The sequence below is a fragment of the Lissotriton vulgaris genome, chromosome 6, assembly GCF_964263255.1.
Source record: "Lissotriton vulgaris chromosome 6, aLisVul1.2, whole genome shotgun sequence".
NCBI classification, from domain to species: Eukaryota; Metazoa; Chordata; class Amphibia; order Caudata; family Salamandridae; genus Lissotriton; species Lissotriton vulgaris.
This window is the reverse complement of record NC_141694.1, coordinates 1,775,076,992-1,775,101,058: the sequence shown is the minus strand read 5'-3', so window position 1 is coordinate 1,775,101,058 and position 24,067 is coordinate 1,775,076,992. Positions and strand designations below refer to the sequence as shown.

General features: G+C 41.7%; 1 protein-coding gene across 2 annotated transcripts in view; it reads left to right on the top strand.

The window, feature by feature from the left end:
- TRIM35 (tripartite motif containing 35) overlaps positions 1-24,067 on the top strand; it is a 333,014-nt gene that overhangs the window by 244,864 nt on the left and 64,083 nt on the right. Inside the window, exon 6 of one of the 2 annotated variants that reach the window (XM_086925494.1) lies at positions 18,632-19,427. The exons of the other annotated variant lie outside the window; for it this stretch is intronic. Coding sequence (XP_086781620.1) covers positions 18,632-19,200 — 569 coding nt within the window. The 3' untranslated portion in view covers positions 19,201-19,427. Of the gene's footprint in view, positions 1-18,631; positions 19,428-24,067 lie in introns of those variants that run through there. 2 annotated transcript variants of the gene reach the window in all.

Sequence of the window (24,067 nt, the reverse complement as noted above, 5' to 3'; positions counted from 1 at the left end):
GAGTCATCACCCCAGGTTTCTGTGATGAATAGTAAGTCTAGGTTATGTGATTCTATGAATTCTGAGATTTCAATTTTGTGTTTGGGGACGGAGCGCACATTGATAAGTGCTGCTAGGACCTGGTGAGTAGAGATCTTGGGGGGGTAGGGGTCATGCACGTTGCACATTTGTGAGGACCTATGGTAGGATTGGTATAAAGCAGATGTGGTAAGGAATGTGGGAAGTCTGCTGAGGTCTTGATTTCTCGGAGTTGCTCGGAAGTGTATTTGAATGTACTCGCTTTGAGCGAAGTGTGAGGCAGTGCAGGGTCAAGGAGGGAGGCCCTAGGCCCAGCCTTCGGCACGCAATCGTCGCGCCCGCTGCGCTCGTCCGCTGCGCGTCCGATGGCTGAACATGTTTTATGGAGGTAGGGAGAGTGAGGAGAGGGGGCGTGGCCAGCACGAGTGGGCGTGTCCGCTCGACATGCAGGAATGGCAGCAAGATTGAGCCAGCACTCACCTGCGGCAGCGTTCAATCGGCTGTGCAGGGTGTCTGTTCGCTAAAGTGACGAGTGCCCAGGGGGGTAAGTGAATTTAAAAACACACAATTTCTGCTGTTTAGCAAGTTTTAAACAGGTAAAAAAATCGTCAATGTAGCTCCCGGCTTTTCGCCTCAGGAGGGGTAAAATAAACTTTTTACATGGATGTTGCATGATGCATAAATATTTTGTCTGCAAAATGTCTGTAATAGACTCTTGCACATTAAAAGTGAATGATAAAAACACGCTATTTACAACATACAGCAGTAGCCACCTAAACAAATGTGGGCAACAGCATGGATGTATGTATTGATTTGTTTGTCACAATTTAAGAAATGATTGCTCTGCCTCTTATTTCCTAGTTCTGGCAGTTATTTTGGGATTTTGATATCCAGGAATGCATTTTTAACCGAAACTACCAATTTGCAAAAATTTGACGTTCTCCTCCATCCAATACAGGTGTTCACATTCCATTTCGAATGTACATCTTGACTTTTGGGGATAAGTACGTTTTTTTTTTTAATTTATCTTACGTGAGCTTAGCTCCCAGTGGTGTAGCAGCTGCATTGGTAGCATTGGTCTCTGAACCTGTGTTAAATCTGCTGGTTACTGCACCTCAATGCTACCTTTTGTTAGCTACGCAACTAATTTATTTTTTATTTATTTAATGCGATTTTATATAGCGCAAACTTTACCCGAAGGTGCCAGAACGCTTTACATAAGAATCAGTTACAAAACATAAGGACTTAGGATTACATACGTTACGTAAAAGATACAAACAGAAAAAATTGCCAATGTACAAGATGTAAAGTCACACAAGGAAGAGAAACGAACAGAAAGAAAAATTGCAAATGTACAAGTAGTAAAGTCACTCAAGGAAGAGATATAAATGGATATACTCTGAGTCACATGGGTCCATGGAGCACTTGCTGTGCCTCTGTTATCTAACTCTCCCAAGAGGGGGTTAACTTAGAGCTGAAATGCTTCAGGTGCAGTGGGAGGCGAGGAGTCTCCTCTGCTAAAACCGAAAGCGTGTCTGTTTGTTTTCGGTTTTAGAAGAGGAGACTCCTTGCCTCCCACTGAAGCTGTCTACTCCGTGAATTAACCTCCTCCTGGGAGAATTACCCAGACAAAAGCACAGGCTGGTAGTGCCCCGTCGATTTCCCCTCCCTCCTCCCATACCAGAGTTCTCCAGGAAGAGTTGCGATGGATGCAGGGAACAAAGGGTTTAGAGAGGAGTGGTGCCCCCGCCCCCCCCCCCTGGGATGGGGGGGGGGGCACCACAGTTTGAAGAACTCTGCGTCTAGGTTGGTGTTTGTCAGCATGAGACAAAAGGCCTCAAGGAAGTAGTAGGAATTGGCAGTGCTGAAATTGCCTTGTAGTATAGTGTACTTGAAGGACAGCATGGGGGTGATTTCAGGCATAGCATTTGAATTCTATGTAAAATTACTTCCAAATTGGTTGTGGGAGCTGGAGGCTTAAATAGTACCATGCTAAATTTTGCTAAATATTCAACACAAACTGACTAATGGAAGGTTTCAGTTATTTGGAGGTAAAATCTCTCCTGCTCTATATCCAGGAATGGGTGCTTGCTGTCCAGGTCTAGAATTCCCAACCAGTTTATTAGGAAAACCCCTCCTTCAACATTCTGAAATGGGCATTGGCGATGGCAGTAGGTCACTGATTGGGTGGAGGCACTCAGTTACTCAGACTACATGCACTCTGTCACTCATCGTTGCACCCATGCGTCCATTCATCAGTCCACTGACATTCCTACATTTACCCTCTGACCCAATCGCAATAAAACATACAAAAACTCCACATTTTCAAGATAAACAAAGTATACAAGCATAAAAAAGAATGTATGGTGCCTAACCATGATAGACATATGTTTGCAATAACAAAACTAAACACAGTGGGTGTCAGACTTGCAAAGGACTTAATTATAAACCTATCATACCCAAGGAATCGGACATCCTTTTCCCAGTGAACTGATAATGCCTTGAACCTTTACCAATGGCTTTGCATTCTATACAGCCCAGGCCTACAGAAGTGCACAAATTGGCATCCATAAAGTATACATCTATAAAACCACAAATGGGTACTAAATTGCAGTTGGCAAAAGTGTACAGCCTCTTTCTAGAAGGCCTAACCAGTATCCTCCGTTTTCTAATCCCAGAGATTCAGGGTTGGTGACAAACACAACACATGCCTGTAATGGGAGTCTGAGATTAAATGTAATCTAATCTTTCTACCGCCTGTAGTCTAATGTGACAACAATCCGCTGCTAGACCTACTGGCTTTACGGTATATATTTCATAAGACAAAAAATTGTTCCTGCCTGTGTAATCACTTTGCATCATAACCAGACCTGTAGTATCAGGCATAATACTTCCCTACACACCAATCAATCCTATAGCTGTTATTAGCTAATCCCGATAGCCAACCCTGGTGTACTGTACTGACCGTAAACCTTCCCACAAGGCAGCTGTTAAAAATGTGGTTTCTGATTGCCAGAGGTATGCACCCTGCCTAAGAAGAAACCACAATCCTAGTCAGGATAAGTCCGATATACACTCTAAATTAACCTGTGCTCAACCTCTGGTAGCTTGGAATGGAGCAGGCAGGCTTAACTTAAGAGGCAATGTGTAAAGTATTTGTGTGACACTTCAAACAGTAAGACAGTGAAAACTAAAACAAGACAACACCAGTTTAGAAAAATAGATTATGATGTTATAATTAAAACAAGACCAAAACGACAGGCCAATTAGTAGAAGATGAGAGATGTGTTTGGAAGAAATAAGTGCCTATTGGCGTTGTGGTCAAGTTGGAGTCTAGCATTCAGTCCAACCGCGAAGGAGCATAGGCCGGGGACAGGAGCCATGCAAGATCCGAACAAAAGTACCTTGATCCTGGTTGCAACAGTGAGATGCGCGTGTGTTTATTGGAGCAATCCATCTGTCGATCTTGCAGTAGAGGTGATGCGTCTATTTTTATCCATGCAACAATGACTATTCACTTGTTCCAAAGATGAAGCACCAGTTCCAAGATACATTGGTTCAGAGTGATGCGCCGGGTTACTCCACACAATCCAGGGGATGAGACTATTGTCTCTCGTGCAGTGGCGGCAATGCAGTGGCTCGAATGTATCTGTTCCAATGGCGATGCGCTGGTTCTGTTCCCGCAATAGCAGTGATGTGTTGATTCTGTCTCATGCAGCAAAGTTAAGGGTCTGTTCCACTGGAGCAAGTCCCTGGATTCACTTCTAGTGGACCAGGCACAGAAGCTGGGCATGAGACTTTGATATCCCCAAGTCTTAACATAGGAGGCCCTTGGAGATCAATCTGGGTTCAAGCAAGAGTCCAGTTCTTTCTCAACAATGGAGAGGGTAGAAGGCTACACAGCAGAAAAGCAGTTCTTTCAGACGGCAGTCCAGCAGAGTGGCAGTTCTTGTAGCAGCATGGCACTACTTCCTCCTGACAGTTTCTTCACAGGTCCAGTAGCGTCTGATTTGGTGGGGGCAGAGACCAATACTTGTTCCCAGTTGTGTCTTTGAAGTGGAATTGACTTCTAAGAGGGTATTTGAAGTGCACAGAGGTCCTTCCTTCCAGTTCTGACTCCAGACCCACTATGGGGGGGGAGGGGGTATGCAGCCTTTTATGTGGGGACAGGACACTGCCTGTTCAGGCCTAATGATAGCTCCTCCAGGGATGACCCATCAGTATAAAGAGGACCACTCCGTCACACCTACCCTTCCTTTGTGCATTCACCCTATACAGCCACATACAAAGTCCAGCTGTCACCCACCTCCAACATGTATTGGAGAGGGACTGCAGACACACAGAGCTATGAGCAGAGAAATGCTGTCTTTCTAAATGTAGCATTTCTAGAAATGCTAATGATAAATTTGTCTCTGCCAGCGAAGAGGATTTATCATTACCTTTCCAATGATATGAAACATAACAGAGCAACTACTACTTATTACTGGATTACAGCTTATAAGTGTAATATGGATTCCCAATGTTAACCTATGAGAGGGGTAGGCCTCGCAGTAGGGAAAAACGAATTTGGGCGTTTTTCAATACCAGTACAGGTTAAACTTAACAGTACTTGTCCCACCTCTTAATTACACAGCACCCTGCCATCTGGGCAACTGCGGGCCTACCTTAGGGGAGACTTGTATGTAATCAAAGAAGAGGTTAAGGCTTGGCAAGGAGGTTTAAATGCCAAGTTGACATGGCATTATAAACAGCAAACAGGCTCTGAACAAGTGCTGCATGTGTGGGTGGCACATTCAGTGCCTCTGGCCCACTAGTAATATTGAATTTACAGGCACTAGGCACATGTAGTGCACTCTAATAAAGACTTATAGATAAATTCAATATGCCAATTTTGAATAAGCCAACCAAACCATGTTTTAGGGGAAAATAACATTCACTTTAACTCTGGTTGGCAGTGGTAAAGTGCTCAGTCCTAAGACAACAAATAGAAATCGACCAAGATGAGGCAAACAGGCTAAAAGTTTGGGGAAGACCACCCTAAGGATGTCGGGTCGAACAGCAACCAGCGGTCAGTCCTAAAATTGCAAATGTATACAGGCTTTCAGTTGGCAAAGCAAAATAGTATTTCTCCTAACGGGGCTTAACAAGGATTCGCTCAGTACAAATCTACTATACTCACGGATTGTTAGATAGGGCACCTGACAGCGAAACCCTTGCCTACTTAAGTAATCCAAGATTACATGTAGTAATACAAATTTGTTGGATTGCATTTAGAATAATAATCCACCCCAAAATGTCTATTGACTTGAACATATGCTATTCAAAATGAAAGTGAGGCCTACTGCTTTAATCCTAACTTTTCATAAACAGTCTGGATATACGCTTTATTAATGGCTTGTCACCTTATCCAACTTAAGCCCACTGTGCAGAGCATAAGCTTTCTACAGGGTCGCCACCTCCCTAGTCATAGAAGTACAAATGTATACTAAATTATAGAATCCCCTTTTCCTCACAACCACAAGCCCCTTGACTAAAACCCAGCACCATAGGCCCCCCTATCGCATGGCACTGATCAATGCCCGCTCCCTTCCCAAACACCATCTGGAAATTAGGGAATGTTTCATTGATCAGGAACTTGATATCCTCTTTATCACGGAATCGTGGGGGATGCGGCCTCTGGCCCTGACTTTTCTGCTGCCACCCCTGACGGTTATTGTGTGGCAAGATTGGATAGAGCTATGGGTAAGGGTGGTGGCTTAGCCATTATTTATAAATCTACTTATCCTGTTAAAATAGAACCCATACAGGGCTTAGAATGTGAGGCCTTGGCCTATTCCATCTCTCTTAATCACAACCAAGTTTTTAAAGGCATTTTGCTTTATCGTTCGCCTGGACCACGTGCACGATTTCTCTCTTCGCTAGATCACTTTATTGAATTTTCATTAGAACCCCAGGACTACACCATTCTGGGAGATTTTAATTTTCATTTAGAAGCCATAGGTGATAGACACTTCTCAGTTAATTACTGATTTGCAGTCAGCTGGATTGCAACAACTAGTCTTTGGCTCTACCCATCAAGCTGGACATACGCTGGATGGCTTATTTACAAATAATTATAACATTTAGTCATCCCCTACCCTCCCTTTAGCATGGTCAGACCACTCCGCAGTTATTTTTACCTTACCTGCCCACAACCCTAACCCTCCACAGGCCAAAGCCCATGTTTCCAAAAGCACGAGAGGTTGGAATAATCTGGATATTCCACTCTTATCCTCTACACTCACAAATTCCCCTTATGAGGCCTCCCCAGACCCAATTCTTGGTTCAAACCGGTACCAGGACTGGATTCAGGAGGCGGTTAACCAGTTAGTTCAGACTAAATGCATCTTCCCTAATCGTGTTGCGCCATCTGTGCCATGGTTTACCGAGGACCTTCGACTCCATTGACAACACTGTAGGAACCTCGAGAGACAATGGCGCAAACACTATAGCCCCAAACTCAGATTAACTTATAAAAATGCCTTAGCAATAGATAAAAGAGCCATCATCAAAAACTAAAGGGACTATTTTTCATCTCAAATCGACTTGGCTCAGAACTCGGCCAAAAAGCTGTTCCAAGTTGTCAATTCCCTTGCTAATCCTCCAACAGGCCCTTCTATTGAGGCATCTCAAGACCTCTGTAATTCAGTAGCCACATTTTTCTCAACCAAGGTCACTAATATATACTCCACCTTCACCCCCCTTAATTCTCCGGACACTTCCCATCTCACCTTTATCTTCCTTCTCATAGACCTACCTTCTCTGTTTTCCACCCGGTCTCTGCTCAACAAATCCGCAAACTCACCACATCTATTAGGTCAGGATCCCCTTTAGACCCATGCCCTCCTTCTGCATCCAATTCCATCATGGAGGCTATTACACCCCCCTTGACAGACATTTGTAATTCCATTTTCCAAACAGGAATTTATCCGGAAATATGGAAAAAGGCAATTATTAAACCGCTCCTTAAAAAAACCATCCCTTGACCCTGGTGAGTCCGCCAATTACAAACCCATTGCCTGTCTTCCCTTTCCTGCAAAAATCTTTGAATCTCTGATGAATCTACAGATATCAGAATTCATTGATACGTATCAACTCCTGGATAACACGCAATTTGGTTTCAGAAAGGGCCACGGAACAGAAACTGCCCTTATAAAGGCCTCTGATGAAATAAGGACCATCTTAGACCACGGTGGGGCGGCGGTCCTCATACTTTTAGATCTGTCCGCCGCCTTCGACACGGTTGATCACTCCATCTTGATCAACCGTGTCGCAGCCTTGGGGGTCAACCATTTGGCCAAAGATCTGCTCACCTCTTTTCTGGCCAACCGCATGCAGGCGGTTAGGTTGGGGGAGTTTTATTCACCCTTTTTCACCTTACCCTGCGGAGTGCCTCAGGGCTCATCGTTAAGCCCTACATTGTTTAACATATATGTAGCGGATCTGGCGAGAGTCATAAAAGCGCATGGACTGTCCTTAGCCACCTATGCCGACGACACACAGCTGGTGCTGGCGGTGCATAGGGACGGACCAGTAGTTGCCTCAAGATTCCAGGAGGGGATGTTAGCCATCTGTTCCTGGATGTCGAGGAACTATCTGAAACTTAACTCAGATAAAACTGAGGTTATGACATTTGGCACTCTCACCAGATTGGTCCTCCATCTGGTGGCCCAAGCAAATGGGGCCCCCACCTGTCCCGGTGGCCAAGGTTAGAAACCTGGGAGTCATCTTCGACGAGAAGTTGACATTTAAACATCATGTGAACTCAGTGGTCTCTTCCTCCTTTTTCACGCTGAGAAAATTTAAAAAGCTGCTTCCATACTTGCCAGCCTCAGCAGGAAAAACTTTGATTACCACTCTGGTCTTCTCTAAAATAGATTATGGCAATGCGTTATTCCTTAATGCGCAAGAACAAGTTCTAAATAAGCTGCAGTCTATTCAAAACCCGGCAGCCAGAGTCCTGCTTGGCATCCCCAAACGACAGTCTACCTCTCTGGCAATACGTAACCTCCACTGGCTAAGAGTCAGGAACCGGATCAAATTTAAAGCGCTTTGTATCGCCTATAAAGCTATACATGAGACCGGACCTCGCTTCCTTAGGAACGCATTCCAGATCTATGCTCCAAAAAGATCTCTGCGATCGGCCTCCATTTGTCTACTATCAGTTCTTCGCAGCAGAACCTCAACTTGGGGAGACAGACATTTTTTGGTGGCAACTCCCAAACTCTGGAATTCTCTGCCCATATCTATCAAAACCAGTCCCACTCTCATCGCCTCCCGAAGATCCCTGAACACTTGGTTATTTGATCAATGATCCCACCTGCTGGCTTTTGTCCCATGAAGTTCTAATGCGCCGAGACACCCTAGGGTATTTGTTGCGCTATATAAATCCCGTAAACATAAACAAACATAAATTGCAGTTGGCAAAGCAAGCTACTATATCTCATAAAACAGACTAACAAGGATTATTGTAGTGCATGTCTTTTCTCCCCACAATTTGATTAGATTTTTGATACATCCGTGTACCTGGTTCCAGTGATATTGAATATTCCATTAATATTTTAAACCAAATAAAATTCATTTTTTTAAACACTGATTATATAAAAACGAAACAGTTTTTGAAGTATATGCTGTGTATCTAGTTCTCTTAATGTATTGATTTTAATATCTTAAATCTTTGAAGAACATGAGGGCCATTGATATTGTGCGCTTGTGTGGGTGTGTTGATTTTCGCATATTTATAGATTTGTCACATTTGCCACATAATCCATCTGCCACATATTCTGAAGATTAACAAAAATCATTTTAACTCTAATGGTTCAAAAGTTACTACAAATGCAGCAACATGCCTTGCTGTGCAGTGGAAGGCCCTTTGTAAAGCTGGACTGGTCACATTTTTGTTGCCTATTGCTACATTTGGGTGTTAAACTGGTCCTAAAAAGGTGAAACCAATGTCCAAATAAGGTTACCGAGCTTAATTATGATGAAATAGTTAAGTAATATTACAATTGTGCTGCATAATTTACATTTGCTTGCCGCATATTTTAATCAACCCATCCTCATTATTTGCCCTTTTGTGCAGCACCATTCCAGTGGCCCTCCCCATAATGCCTATGAAACCTGCAAAGCTAATAATAATTTTTATATGCTGTGATTTATGAAATTGTGCCCACACTAGACATTCTTCTAACATCATAAAACATGCCATTGTTTACTTTTTTTATCTTTTCCCCACTTCCTTCTCTTGGATTTCTCTATTCACACTATTATAGCAAGTTTAGAGACGATACCTTGATATATAAAAGCATTATTACATACCTAAATTTCTATTGATCAATAATTGTGTTAAAAAACTCAGCCTATGATCAGGATAAGCATCCAATTTTAATGCCTCAATACGTTAATATTAACTCTTTCTCTGTTCTGCATTGTTAATAGAATAAATCACTGGGTTTATATCCCGCAACAGTTAACACCTCCACTGAAGGTTGACCAGACCATAGCTGCATTTCCTTTTACAGCCGATAAATTATCACTATTCATGAACTGAAAAATAATAGGTATACCATAGTACCATCAGTCTTAAATCAGATGAAGTTACTTTTTTCATTCTAACCAGTCCAGATTTAAATACAACTAAAACTCCTTCTTGGCACACATTTTTAATGTTGTCCATTTCCTTTAACTTTTAAAAATCAGCATTACCAGAAAATCAGGGACATGTTTGTGTTTCAGTTAAACACACCAAAAACTAGACCGATCACATGTCCATTACCAACCAAAACTTGAGCAATATATTAATACGACCAAAAGCAGACGATGGAAGATAGCTACCTACCATTTGCGTGCATTTATAAGTGTCCACCTCCTTTCACTTCTAACTCCCAACTCTAATTCAAGTAACCTTCCACTTCTATCTAACCACTTTAATTCCTGTAAACGGCAAAGTCCTATACTTGCGTTTTAGGTAAATCATGCTTAAAGCTTCAAACCATGTATCTTTATCTATCATTTTTAAATGTGGCTGAAACGCACCTCTCATTTGTGATGATATTCACATTTATAGCTATTTCATAATTTGCGTCAGTCAGGTCTTTTAAAAAAAAATCCCTAAGCATCAAATAATAAAATACTATTAACGTTAAAACTAACACAAACTATCAGTTAAAAACAAACAAAAAAAACTGTCTAACCTCCAACATAAAAACTTCACGTTAGCATGGTCATTTCATTCTGGTCTTAAATCAATCTGTTTCTAAACCTAACTTATTTACTCTAAATAACAGAACAATCTGTGTTAAAGTTCAAAGTTAAAACGAACTGTGTGCATTTAAAGCAGCCATCCAACTGACTAAGGAGATGAAAATCCCATGTATTGATTACCTGATCCGACTGGGTAAATGCCAACTGGAGCAGAAGCACCTGTGTAACTTGTTCAGAATCTGTGTACTCATTCACACCATAGTGATCAAAAACCTAATTTAAAAAAAAAAATCACAGAAAAGGTAAAAAACAGTGCATACAAAACACCTGCCCTCAAAGATAATCTAAGTTGAACTGGCTGAGTAATTTTGAGTACAGTTAGAATCAGAATGTTTCATAGATTTTTATAATTTATAGCTCTCTAAATGGTATACATTTCTTAATCCTGAAATGGATATGCTATAGTTAAATCTGCTAAAATCCCACACCAATAAAATAAACCTCAAAGTGAATTGAACTCACTTTCATTGACCACTTCAGTGGCCCAATCCAAATCTCACTTGATATTCTAGAATACCGTACCACACCTGAAATAAAATATTCTCCAAAAGAAAAGGTTCTAAAATTATAGCTGGCAAAATTAAACTTCAATATTACAAATCTCAAACTATTCAAATGTACTTACATCAGAAATATAGGTCACACCATTTATCACACTAGATAATCAATGTACTAATTTTTTATATCCACAGTGCCATGTCAGTAAGTCAGTTTCACTTTAATAATCACATAGATGAATGCTGGCAGAGAAAAAAAACAGATTATCTAGGTATCGAAGATACTTTAATTGCATTACAATGATATGTGACCCTGAAATTCAAGCTCTGGCAGATGGATAAATAAACAGAATCATCACAGCTGCATGGAGGGCAAGTGCTGTTTTTTTTGTTGAAGCACACGTCTGCCCCAAAAAATATGTATTCCTGGCTTCCAGCTTGTGGGTGAAGCCAAAGACCCTCTGTGATACTCACTTAATTGTCTGTGACCGCTAGGCTGTCAAGCCAGACCATAATATCATCTAAATTGAGTGCTTGTAATAAGGGTCATTGGTACTCCTGCTTCAATTTTTTCACTCTTTGCCCTTTAATGCAACCTGCTCTAATTTCAAGTTCCTACTCCTCTATAAAGAGAGGATGAATTTTGTGTGGATTCCTGTTGACAAGTAAATTGAATTTCACCTCCAGGATAATTGCTCTCCTCGTATTGTAGACGTTGGGGTGTTATTTCATGTCTCTCTTCTTTCTTTACTCCTTTCCTACGGTTCAGCCTAGTTAATAGAATCTTATGACTTCATAGAATGTTGGGTGTATGATCTCGTTCAGTTAGGGTCAGCAGGCTGAGCAGTTAGGAGGCTGCTCCTGGTGGAACGTACTTTATGGCCTAGCTATCCTCTTCTGGCTATACTTAAATCCATTGTAACCGGAGTATCAATAAAGTTGCAACTTGGAACCTACAACCTTGCTTCCTGTGAAGATACTTACTACAACATTTTGGCTACGATCTGGTCTTTGAACCCTTGGAAATGTAATATGATTGAACTACGAACCTGCTTGATCTTTAAGGAATGCTTCACTACAATTATCTGAATTAAAATATTCAGCAACTTTCTAGAAACTCCAGCTACATCATCTTCAGCAACTTACAGCATTCAGCATCTTCAGAGACTTATGAACTTGGCAGCCCCAGCCCCATCAGAGACCAAAAGATCTCTGTCTGCCTCAACTCTGACGTGCCAAGTTTCCACCAAGTTTGGTGATTTATGTATTGTGCGTTTGCTGTAAAAGCCTGCCTAATGTGTTTTATTACTTGCTTCTACCGGCCTGGGTTTCTGAGCTCCAAGTGCTGTGTGGTCTTTATTTAATAAGACTTTCAAGAACTGTTAATCACGAATGACAAGCATAGCCACAGTGTTTAACTGTACTCACACCGTTTATTTAAACAAAAACTCAACCGGCGTGGGACATTCTTTCTAACTTATGCGCAGTTCTATTCAAACCACTAGCAAGTGTGTAAAACTCGGTGTGGTACATTTACGCTGGCATGGAAATCTTGTGCCCTCGTTTTTCAACAGTTATGCCTTCTTTCTGTGCAGTGGTATGTTGGCTATTTTCATTTTTTGGGTTAATATCGCTCAACCTCTCCCGGTTCAACAGTTCTTCAATATTTAAAAAAGTATTGCTCGCGCTGCCTTCCTCGAGCCTTCCTTGGATTCTCTGACGTCTTCACTTCCTGGCTCTTTTGGACGTTTGGTGCACAAGTACACCGAAAGCCGCCCTGCAAGCAAGTGTGCGTGCTGCCATCTTGCGGTGGACTCCATCGATGCCTCTGTACGTCAATGGCACACTGGTGCACTACTTGAAACCTGCCACTGAGAGTTGGATGCCCTGCTGTATTTTCGCTCCTCTGCTCATTTATTGGTGTAATCAAGAAGGAGCATTTGTTTACTGCTACGAGGTGAGATTTTCCTTATGATTGTGTTCCACCAACGAACAGAGTAACTCAAAACTAAGCAAGCAGGAAGTACCTCTTTGAAACTGAACCCCGGTTTCATTTTTCAAAAGCTTATTACCACCACAGTCTATCACAGACTACGGTGACTACGGTTTCTTGTTTTAATTCATTGTTTTTCACAGATGCGATGTTCTATTAGGTTTGGACATTAGTTTGCAGTTGTGAAGTTCTTTTTTTCTTCTCTTCATTGCTAGTGTCCTTCATTTCTTGTGCCGCTTTCTTCAGTTCTGAGTATCTTTTGCACAGTTAATATTTAGACATATTTCAAGGCAAAGTTACAGTATTGCAACCTATTCTTTGATTATGAATGTTTTTTAAAAAATATTAATGCCAATTTTCTTTATATTGTGCTTATTCCGCCATCTTCTGGCATATTCTGGTACTGTGCGCTACACAATTTTCACATGTACTTTATTTCTTAGTTCCCACTCTGGTACTTGGGTCGAGTACCGGTGATATTAATTCTTGTTTTATTTGAAATGATCATTATATGCTTTATGTTGTGCATGTTACTTACTGTGAATTCCTGTTATTCTTCTTGTTATGGAGTGAAGGGGGAGCTCGCACAGCTTAGTATTTTACAAGTTATCCGTTTTGTAAATGTGTGGTGTGCTACGAGAGGAAACACTGTCTGGCCAAGCAGTGTGAAATCCAAGGAACTCGTACAAAGCTCACTCTATTGAGAGAGAGAGAGAGCACCTCTGTGCACAACAAGAAAGACTCGTAGGTCTAATTCATTTAAACATCAAAAGTTAATGCAGATTAAACGACGAATAGTTCATTGAGTCTTTACTGTTTATTCAACAGTTGTTGAAATTGCTGCTTCATAATCAACGTAAAATATCCAAAATTAAATTTCCATCATCAGATAAATCATTCTGAAGCAGGTTATCACAAATCCCGATGCATTTTGGGCCACGCCCTTCTTCAGGGGGTTACTCTACAAAAACAATCCAAAAAAGCACAATTCAATCAAGTATCCAAATGTCATTGCAAGAAAAATGCGTGTATCAAGAGGGAGAGAGAGGACCAGAAAGCTAGTCCAGATCCCCAATTTATATGTCAGATAATCAAAAGGAGACTAGCTATGGGTGGGGTTGGTATGATATTTCTATTATAAAAATCATGGTGACTCAGTTAAGTTTTGTCGAATGGGGGTGGCACCTGTTGGGTTTTCCTCTGTATATTTTGTCCTTGTCCTTTATGTTAATTGTACAGGTGATCTTGAGAAGGGAATCCCCCCTCTCACAGTTAGATACACTTTAGGGCGTGTAGACACATAGTCCACACTACACACCCACTAGTTTTTAATTTACACCCTTATTTTAGTCCTGAAGAAAGCCAGCATATTGATAAGACACTGGCTGAAACATGTTGACACTCTAAAGGACGTGGGAGGTCGTAACTCGCCCCCAACGTCCAACAGCCTTATTTTTAACCGCTGACGGAGGCCCAATTAATAAAGTTTCACGAGGACTGGGACCCCCGCCAAGCCGTTTTAAACTCACTATCTCACCACCTTTCACCGCACACACAGTGACATACCTGCTCCGCTGTAACCAGGCGTCGTAGCACACCCGGGACACGCTAGGTGTCACTGGGTGGGCCCGATGATGAAGCATGCCACCAACTAGGTTGGTGGGTGAGGGCTTTCTAAAGACACCCAACAGGTGCCACCCCCATTCGACAAAACTTAACTGAGTCACCATGATTTTTATAATATAAATATCATACCAACCCCACCCATAGCTAGTCTCCTTTTGATTATCTGATTGCAAGAAAAATAACATAAAAAAGTGCTCACTTACAAGCAGTGCGATTGTGAAAAGGGTGCAAGAATAAAGGTAAACGCCAATTAGAAGGTGTACACGATGGTCAAACAATAATAATAGTCAAACGTAAAGTAAGATTAGAAAGTAGTCACCCCGTGTGGGAGAAAGGATCACCAAGTGTTAATACATATGAAAAAAGTGGATAAAAGTAAAGCGGAATTAGCAGTAAAAAGATAAGATCAAAACGGAACCCAAGTGAAGGAAGTTAGGCGAGGAAAGGAGTAGTCCCAAGGCGGGTACTTACTTGAGGACGAGGTTGGAAAACTAGGCGGAGTTCCGCGGAGTCAGTGTTAGTCAGCGGAGCAGCTGAGCCGAAGTGAAATACAGGCGTGTGGGAGCCAAGAAATGAAAAGAGGACTGGTGATCAAACATAGAAAGAGACGTAACCACTCACTAGAAAGGTGAAAGGCAGAGGCCATGTTGGAAAGGAGGGTTTCAAACAGAAGCAGATATCAAATTATAAAAAACGTGACTTAAAAAGAGTAATACAGGAAAATGAATCAATGAAGTATGACATTGCATTACAGGTAGCATAGGAATTCCATGCGATCGTTAAGTCCATGGGGTACCATGGTGGACATAAGACGGATCCAAAAGTTCTCTCTATTCGTCGTTTAATCTGCATTCTTCTTGTTATGCCAAGCGCACAGTGTAACCCTAGTTTTCAGAGTTGTTCTTTTGCTGATGGGTGTGTGTATCTCTTTATGAATGGGTGAGTGTATCCCTGTGCTTCCTGTTCACAGGTGAGTGTATCCTGTATTTACTTGTGAGTGTATCACTTTTTGTTTTCCTTACTTGACGGGTGAGTGTATCCCGGTATGTTACTTGACGGATGAGTGTATCCTGGCATATTGCCTGTGGGTTAGTGTATCCCATTTAATTTTTTCTGTGACGGGTGAGTGTATCCCGGCACCTTTCTTTCAGGTGCATTGTATGTACCATTCTATTGTTTACTTTTGTTCTTTATCCATCACGTACATTCTTTTTTCCTATGTTGTGTTGTGCGTCCTGCCATGCTTACAGTGCTGGTCCACTGTGTGCTATACGGTGGATTTTACTCACTCTTCATAGGTCTGCCAGAGATGTCTGACGTTCAAGTTTTGTCAGTGTTGTTTTTTTCCTGACACTTCTTGTTCTTTCAGGGTTCTTTTATGATTTTATTTGCATTGTGTCCCTTTTTGCATATTTTCTGGAGTCTTTTATGTTCCTTCGGGTGTTGTGGTACGGGTGTTTGCATTCTTTTAATTTCTTTTGCTCATTACTCTGCACGTATGTTTTTGCCCTTCTATTTTGTCCCTTTCTTTGATATACTCTTTTCTTTTGTTCTCTCCTCGTGAGACGAGTACGAGTCTATACTTTTTGTTGTATCATTGCTTTACCCGTTGTCATTTCTCTCCTTACTTTTAATGCTATTGTTTATTCGGTGTTTTGCATCTTCCTTTGTAACGCCATTGTGTTTTGTCCATTTATTCCTTCATTCTTTTAGGTGTAAAGGAAGAGGATATGTTGTGATGTTGTTTCATGCCTCTCTTCTTTCTTTACTCATTTCCTTCTGTTCAGCCTAGTTGTTAACCTCTTCGCCGCTAATGACAAGGGTAACTCGTCATGGACTTTCCATTGATTTCAATGGAAAGTGAATGGCAGCAAAAATATTGCCTTAGCAGTAAAGGGGTTAATAGAATCTTATGACTTCATAGAATGTTGGGTGTATGATCTGGTTCAGTTGGGGTCAGCAGGCTGAGCAGTTAGGAGGCTGCTCCTGGTGGGGAGTACTTTACGGCCTAGCTATCATCTTCTGGCTGTACTTAAATCTATTGTAACCAGAGTATCAATAGTTACAACTTGGAACCTACAACCTTGCTTCCTGTGAAGATACTTACTACAACAGTAGGCTGGAAATTCATAATGCTACTTCTGATAGCTTTTTTACTGACTGCTTTTTAAACACTCACTTGGTTAGGAGGAAGCTTTAGTCAGTATGGCAATTATTAATTGTATAGACCTGCCTTTTCCAAACTGAGTCGCCGCAAGTAAATACTTGGTGAGTCAGAAAAGGCTAAAAGGATGCTTTTAAATTGTGTTTATTTTGGCACGTTTGCCAGTGTTCCAAAGTCAAAGGTCAGGCTATATCTTCTGACAAATTGCTTCTTACTCTTTTAACATGTGGATTGTTTACTTTGCTTTCACTGAATTCAAAGGAGAGGCATTTTTAAAGTAAATTATGTGACCGTCTTGCTGGAATACAGGGAGTATGAAAGGGAAGGCTATAGGATGTTCTTTTGCAACATAACATTCGCTAACTTCACTGTGAATTACTGTACTCTTTAGCAGGGAGTAGAATTTGGTTAATTGAGTCCCAGAGACTACTTTGTCAATGTGACTAATCGATTAGTTAGCTTTTTGCCATGTTTTAATTTTGTGAGGGCCTAGCACCTTACCCAACAATAAGTTTTAAAAACGCATGCTAAAACAAAGCAAGCTTTGACATATTTAAGAGGTTGTCAGCCAAACATGAGACCTATTAGCTTTGCTAGTGCTTGTTTTTATTTCACAACTAGAGGAATCTTTGTACACCTTCGCATACTATTATGTGGACCATTCTTCATCATATATATGTAAGCCTTTCTTGAAGAAAGCTATACTTAACCATGATTCTCTATTGGTTAGCCTTCTATCCAATATTATGTCTCGTACGGTACTCCAACATGCATGGTTATATTCTGCTTTATAATGCACGCAAATGCATGAAAACACAGTATCATGCTAAGTGTGAACTATGCTGCACTAACATATTGCTCCAGTATGCTGACAAACCAGCATATGAACATACAGTAACAACTACTAACATGCATGAATTAAGTTAAACTACACCATAACATAGCATGACCGCTACAGATAAAATACACTTAAAAATAATGTATCTAGGTCCAGCTCTTTTTCATTCCAGTAATTGCTGAGAACCAAGCTACAAACCACTGACCTTTGGAAACAGCTACCTCTTGAACGTAATCCTGGATCGATGTTGAGGTCCGAGTATTACAGATTGTTGGAAAGAGTTCAATGGAAACTAAAACCCCCAAAAAAACACTTGCTTCTTAACTGTTTGAAGTTGTCACTTTAGGGTCTCTGCTGGACTAGAGTTGTTTAGTTGATTCATTAAATTCACAGACACTAACAATGATGGTGAGAGCCAATTCAATAGCAGGAGGACACTCAAAAGACAGTGGAGGGGGTTTGTGTAACTAGGTATTTCCCACTGTCCTACATTGAGAGGACCAATATCCTTTCAAGATCCAGTAGAATCTGTGTCTCTTCATACATCCAACTCTGACCTCTACAATCTCAGACCATCCAGATTGGAAAAGTTTGCCTGTTTCGAAATAAATTGGGAGCCGGAACCAAAACCTGAGACCTTCTACAGGTAAGAGCTGATATAAAAGGACAGTTGCTGCAGTTGAACATGCTTACCTCATACCTACGGGGGAAAATAATATAAATTCCAATGCTGTTCTAGTTGGCTGGTACTTGTGATCAACAAGAGTTGTGGTTGATGGGGTCATGTTGCCAACAGGGTTGCCAGTTACTGGACTCCTTTCACACTCATTTAGATATAGCATGCTCATTCTGTACTCATTTAATCTATTGTAGTTCTAGACCCCCTGTACACTAGCGCCCCTTGCCCTTTTGATAGGATGATCCTAGTTTAATATAAATGTCTTGAAGGGAGGTGTTGTTGAAGTAGTCTCAGGACGTTTGCCTGAAATCTGTTTGAGTGTAGCTTGATAGCTAATATTTGCATTTTTTATTGGAATATATATTTTTTTATCTGAATTTATTCATGGATCTATTAGATGAAAATTATTAGTATATATGTATTTGTTTCCATATTTTAATGCTGTATTGTTTAAGGGCCATTTGTCTAAATAAAGATATCTTAGATTGATAGCTAATTATTTTCATTTTCTCAGTTCCTTTCAGTTTTGACCCCAACACTGCTGCGGGCTGGCTTGCTGTTTCTGACAACCTAAACAGTGTGACAAATCGAGGGTACTCCTTCCTAGTGGAGACCCCAGAGCGTTTCACCTCTGCACCCTGCCTATTGGGTTCCAGAAGTTTCTCCAAAGGCCAGCACTCCTGGGAGGTGGATCTAGGCGGCATCCAGAACTGGCGTGTTGGCGTTACCAAGCAACCAAATGGGAGGAGGAAGAGCTTCTATCACGACTCCAAATGTGGCTACTGGTACATTTATCGCATGCAAGGAATTGAGAGCGAGAAGTGTTGGGTCTCCAATTCATCCAAGACTGAACTGAGTTTGACCAGGAACCTGAAGAGAATCCAGGTGGAACTGGACTGCGAGGAAGGAGAGTTGTCCTTTTATGATGGTGAACACAAATCTCATCTCTACACATTCCATGAGAAATTTTCAGGTGAGGTCTTCCCATACTTCTATGTGGGTAGCCTAAAGCCTGACTCTGCACCAGAATCGCTAATGATCTGCCCTGTAAGCATATCTATCCAAGAGGATCCTGTGCTTTAACCAGATTTGAGTTAAATGAAATTGGTGTGCTTATGGATTGCATCCCTCTAACTTGCCAAGCTTCTTGTACTCCAGACCATGCTACTTCCATAATCCTAAGAAAATATTTAATATTATGTCAATCATTTAAAGGCTTTTTAAATCTAATGAAAGAAATTATTTGTATTAGTCTTATGCTTAAAGAATATTCTGTTTCACTGTTTAAGTTTTTCTAAATAAAGCGTATATAATAGTTGGCTCTCTTCGGTTATTTACGAAAGGGTCACTTGTGTAAAATGGAATACAAATGACTTTCTTCCTTGCAAGCTGATAACAATTTGTCATAGAACTGCCTCACACATGCCTATATCCGGCTTATGTATATATTGAAAGCTGTTCACAGGAGAAGTTCCTTGTGTTGACCACACAGAACAGTTGTTTGACAATAATGTGCAGCTGGGTATGGGTTAAAAGGGGGCACTTTCTAAATTGTTTTATGAACAAGTTGAAATTGTTAGATATGGGATCATTGCCATCCTTGAGACCCAAGGATTCTCTTCTATATGCAGATTTTGGAGCCTTTATGTGTTTAATATGCTGTAGATATTTTATTATTGAAATTTGAGAGAAGCCTTGGTCCATATCGCCTGATGGGGAGTATATTTCCACTGGGTAGTAAGTAGCCAGTGTTACATCCATGTATCTGCCCCATTGCGCATAAGCTAGATTACAGCATAGGAGAAATTACCTCTGATACCACTGCAATACTGATCTTTGCTAAGGTTGCATGTTTTCTTTCCTCAAGGACAATAGTGGGTAAAGAAGCACCTGGGCAAGGTGAATGGCAACATATGCGGGCAAAACAATTTCAATTCAACTGAAGTATTGACCATCCATCTCAAAATTTATATTCAAAATAGATATTTATTTGATAAAATTATGCATAGAGATGATATTCATATATATTTTATATAATCAATCAAGTTGATCTATTCATATTTCATTTTTTAAAGACCGGATTTCAATCGTTCAGTGTAATGCTAGTCAAGTTAATTTCAGACAATTCATTATTATGCAATCTCAATATAGCAATATGATGACAAACACATTGGACAGGAACTGGCGGTATGTTCTTGCACTACGCGCGTGTCCGCATTGCCTTCATCAGGGTTCCGTCTCAAGTCACTGAATGACATGAACTGAACTGACTGAACACATTGTTACATATTGAAATTGGATGCCCGCTATTTACACTAATTAGGCAAGAAATCCAAGAGGGATTAGGGTTATCACGAAAGTGCCTTAGAAGAAATGCGGTGTTTTTCACTGTTAACGCTTAACACAATATATTTATACTCCCAAAACCAAACAAAATATATATGATTTGAACATGCAACAAGTGTGTATTATCTCCAAAGAAAGAAGAGTGAAGATCTTGTGCTCATCGTGCATAAAATAATTGAAAGATATATTACAAGGAATGTATTGGTGAATCCCTCTTATTTTAAAAAACATGGTCATACGTGAACAGGGTCCACTAAAAAGCTGAGTCATCTTGCAAACCTATGTAATTGTAATCTAATTGATGGTCAGAGTGTTCCTTGCCCTATTAGCCAAAGTAGGCAGGCGGGGGAGGGAGCGGTTACCGAGCAAGTTGGTTGCTGTCCCCATAGATGGGGGACACAGGAGTTCAGGCACACACTGTGCTAGGACGGCAGCTAGGTGGGATCAGCAAATAGATGGGGCAATGTGAGCCTCTGCATCTGAATTTGTCCCGCCGAGAGTTGGCATGGGGCTAGGTCATGTGAGGAAGTGGAACTTTCCCTTAGGAGGGTTAATGGTTCTTGGCACAGGTTCACAGGCCAGAAGGTTCTTTGATTTCAACAGACACTAGCTGATCCAGGCTAATGTCAAGGGCCATTGTGATATAGATGGGGTTCATCTACCACCAGTAGGGAGGGATCTCTCCCTTAGGTTTGCAGGAGGCCTGGCAATGAGCAGTCGCATGTGTGAAATGTGGTGTTTTGAGATCAGCAACTACATGGGTCAATGTGAGCTCTGGTGGTCTGAGACCACCCCACCCCCCCTTTGCAGGGGTTGCACGAGCTAAGGCAGAGGAGGCCATTGAGCATCCCTGTAAGAGGGAACTGTTCATGGCGTAAGTTCACAGACCAGAGGGGTCTAGGTTTCATCCGACACAAGCTGATTCAGGCTGTCAAAGGCTACTTTGCTAAAGATGGGGTCCATTGTCACCATTGCTGTCCAGGCATACGCCTAGGTTAGGTTGACAAACATGGGGTGCATTTGTCACAGGTGGGCATGTACACTTTCCACTGGACATGCATGAGGCCCTAGAAAGCAGATTTCAGGCCTGAAATGAGCTGTTTTGGTAGGGGGCTCTGGCATTGCTGGGAGCCGCCTCCAGAGCTGTGGCGGAGTTACAGGGCGATCTGGAAGTAGACTGGTACAGTACTGGTACCTCTGCGGCAGACCGGTACGGTAAGGTTACCTCTGCACTGCTCAGTAGGGGAGCCAGAGCCAAAGACCAGGAGCCTCCGGGCAGGTTCCTGGAAAACCGCGACGGTGCCCAGTTAGTCCATCGGGTGGTTTGGGGCCTGACCACCCGGGGGTTTGCCCTGCTACGCTTCGCCCTGAAAAGGGCGTGAGTAGAAGAGCAATTGCTGCACAAAGCAACATTGGACAAATAAAAACACAAGGTAATTTGCCAATAGGCTGCTCCTGTTCTCTCCGCCCTCCCACTTCTGAAGCTGTGGAGTTGTTTTAATGTAGCTCTCCTCTCCCCTCCTCCGCACTTAGGCTCCGCCTGCCAAGGTCTACCAAAAACGAGCCCCCCACGGCCCGTAAGTGTTAAGAGCGGTTGAAAAACAAATTTACCTAGTTGTTGAGCTTCGGCATACTCTTGCAAAAAGGCAGGTGTTAGGAAATTGCTAAACAGTAGAAAATGGAATGGTTACAGTAGTAAACTTAAATGAAGGGATAGTTTGTTTAATGTTTTTGTATGAAATATTCTACTGCACATTTACTCATCTTTGTATAGTCCAGCTACAAATAGCAATAGTCCCATGCAAAAATTAACACTCCATTACAGACAAAAAACAAAAGTAGAATACATTGTAATTTACATCGCCAGTTGTTTTAATTGACACAAATGAAAAACCGATTGCATTTCAAATGCTTGTTTTTTTTAAGGACAGGGAGAGTAAGTATTTGCCCAGAATCGCAGGATTGTTATTAAGGAGATTTATATAGCTCTGGCCAGACCTGAGGGTATTGGTTATTTACAACATTTTTAATGCAAAAGTCACACAATAAAGCAGTAGTTTACATATTGGTTCGGAAGTCCCAGGATTAATGTAAGGAAGTTCTGAGATAACCTTGTTGAGTGCACGTTGTGTTGGGCTGAACCTCTTTCAGGGAGGAGGGAACAAGGCTAGGGTTGGGGCGCGGGGAGGAGGTAGGTCTTGATGAGACAGTGTCAGGGTGCTGCAGAGTGCAGTCTTCTGCAGCGGCTGTCTGTTCTAGAGGGAACGGTTGAGGAAGTGGTCTTTTACATGTTTTTTTAAACTTACGAAGGTAGTGATAGTCCTGATATCTGCTGGGATGGAGTTCCAGATTTTGAGCCCGTTTCTGGCGAAGGACCATGCAGTGTTTTTTTGTTTGTGCGTTTTCATAGGGATGAGTAGTAGGGTGTTGGAGCTCCTGAGGTTCCTTGTCTGGTCCTTGTCTGACCGGCCTTCTTTCGTTTGGAGGCCAGGTAGTCTGGGTTCCCAGTGTGCTGCAGGGCTTTGTGCGTGAGGCAGGCAGTTCTGAAGCTGGCACGCATTTCGAATGGCAGCCATTTTAGTTCTGAGTGCGGGTGAGCTCTGATCATATTTCCTAACTCCTGTGACCATTCTCGTTGCTGCTTTGAGTTGTTTTGAGGGGAGCTAGGTGGGATTTTACTGTGCCAGTAAGGACTGCATTCCCATAGTCTAGTCTAGATAGCACTAGTGATTGAGTGGCTTGTTTTGAGGTCCTTGGGCAGGATGAAGGGTTTTATTTTGTTAAGTAGCTTCAGATTGAGGAAGGCACTCTTTGCGGAGTTCTTAATATTTGGCCATGTCAAGTTTTGGTTCTAGGGTGATTCCTAATGATTTTACAGAGTTAGCTAGAGTGAGATTACTGTTGAGGGTATAGATTTGCTTTTAGCCATTCTGCGATTTTGAGGGATCTCTTTGTTGGTGATGAGAATTAGGTGGTTTATTGATAGCCAGTGTTGGACTTCTTTTAGAGTGTTGAGTCTCTAAATGTCATCAATGGAGGAGGTTTCCAGATAGATCTGGGTGTCATCTGCATATAGGTGGAAGGGGATGTTGGCGATTTTGAGTAGGGTAGGGAGGGGTTCCATGTGTATGTTGAACAGTTTTGGGGAAAGCACTGAACCTTGGGGGACACCCCTGCTGACTGGGTGTAGGTCGGACGTAAAGTTTTTGATTTTTATCCTTTTGGCGTGGTTGTGTAAGGAAGAGGAGAACCAGTGTAGGACCACCTCATCTACTCCAACACTTTCTTGAAGAGCCTTAATGAGTAGATTGTGATCAACCATGTCAAAGGCTGCCAATAGGTTCAGGAGAATGAGTAGGAAGCATTGGTCAGTATCAAGAGACTTGTGGATCTCATCCATGACATTAAGAATAGTGGTCTGACCAGTCAACGGGCAGGATGTGGTCGATCTGGACTGTCACGCTGGGCGATAATGGCATCTAGAATTGCTCCTCTGTTATGGGTTTCCTCTGAGCAGTGTTGGGTAAGGTTGTTGCTTTGTAGCAGCTCATTCAGGTTTTGGATTAGGGAGTTGTTTTCTTCATTCAGTGTAGGTTGAGGTCGC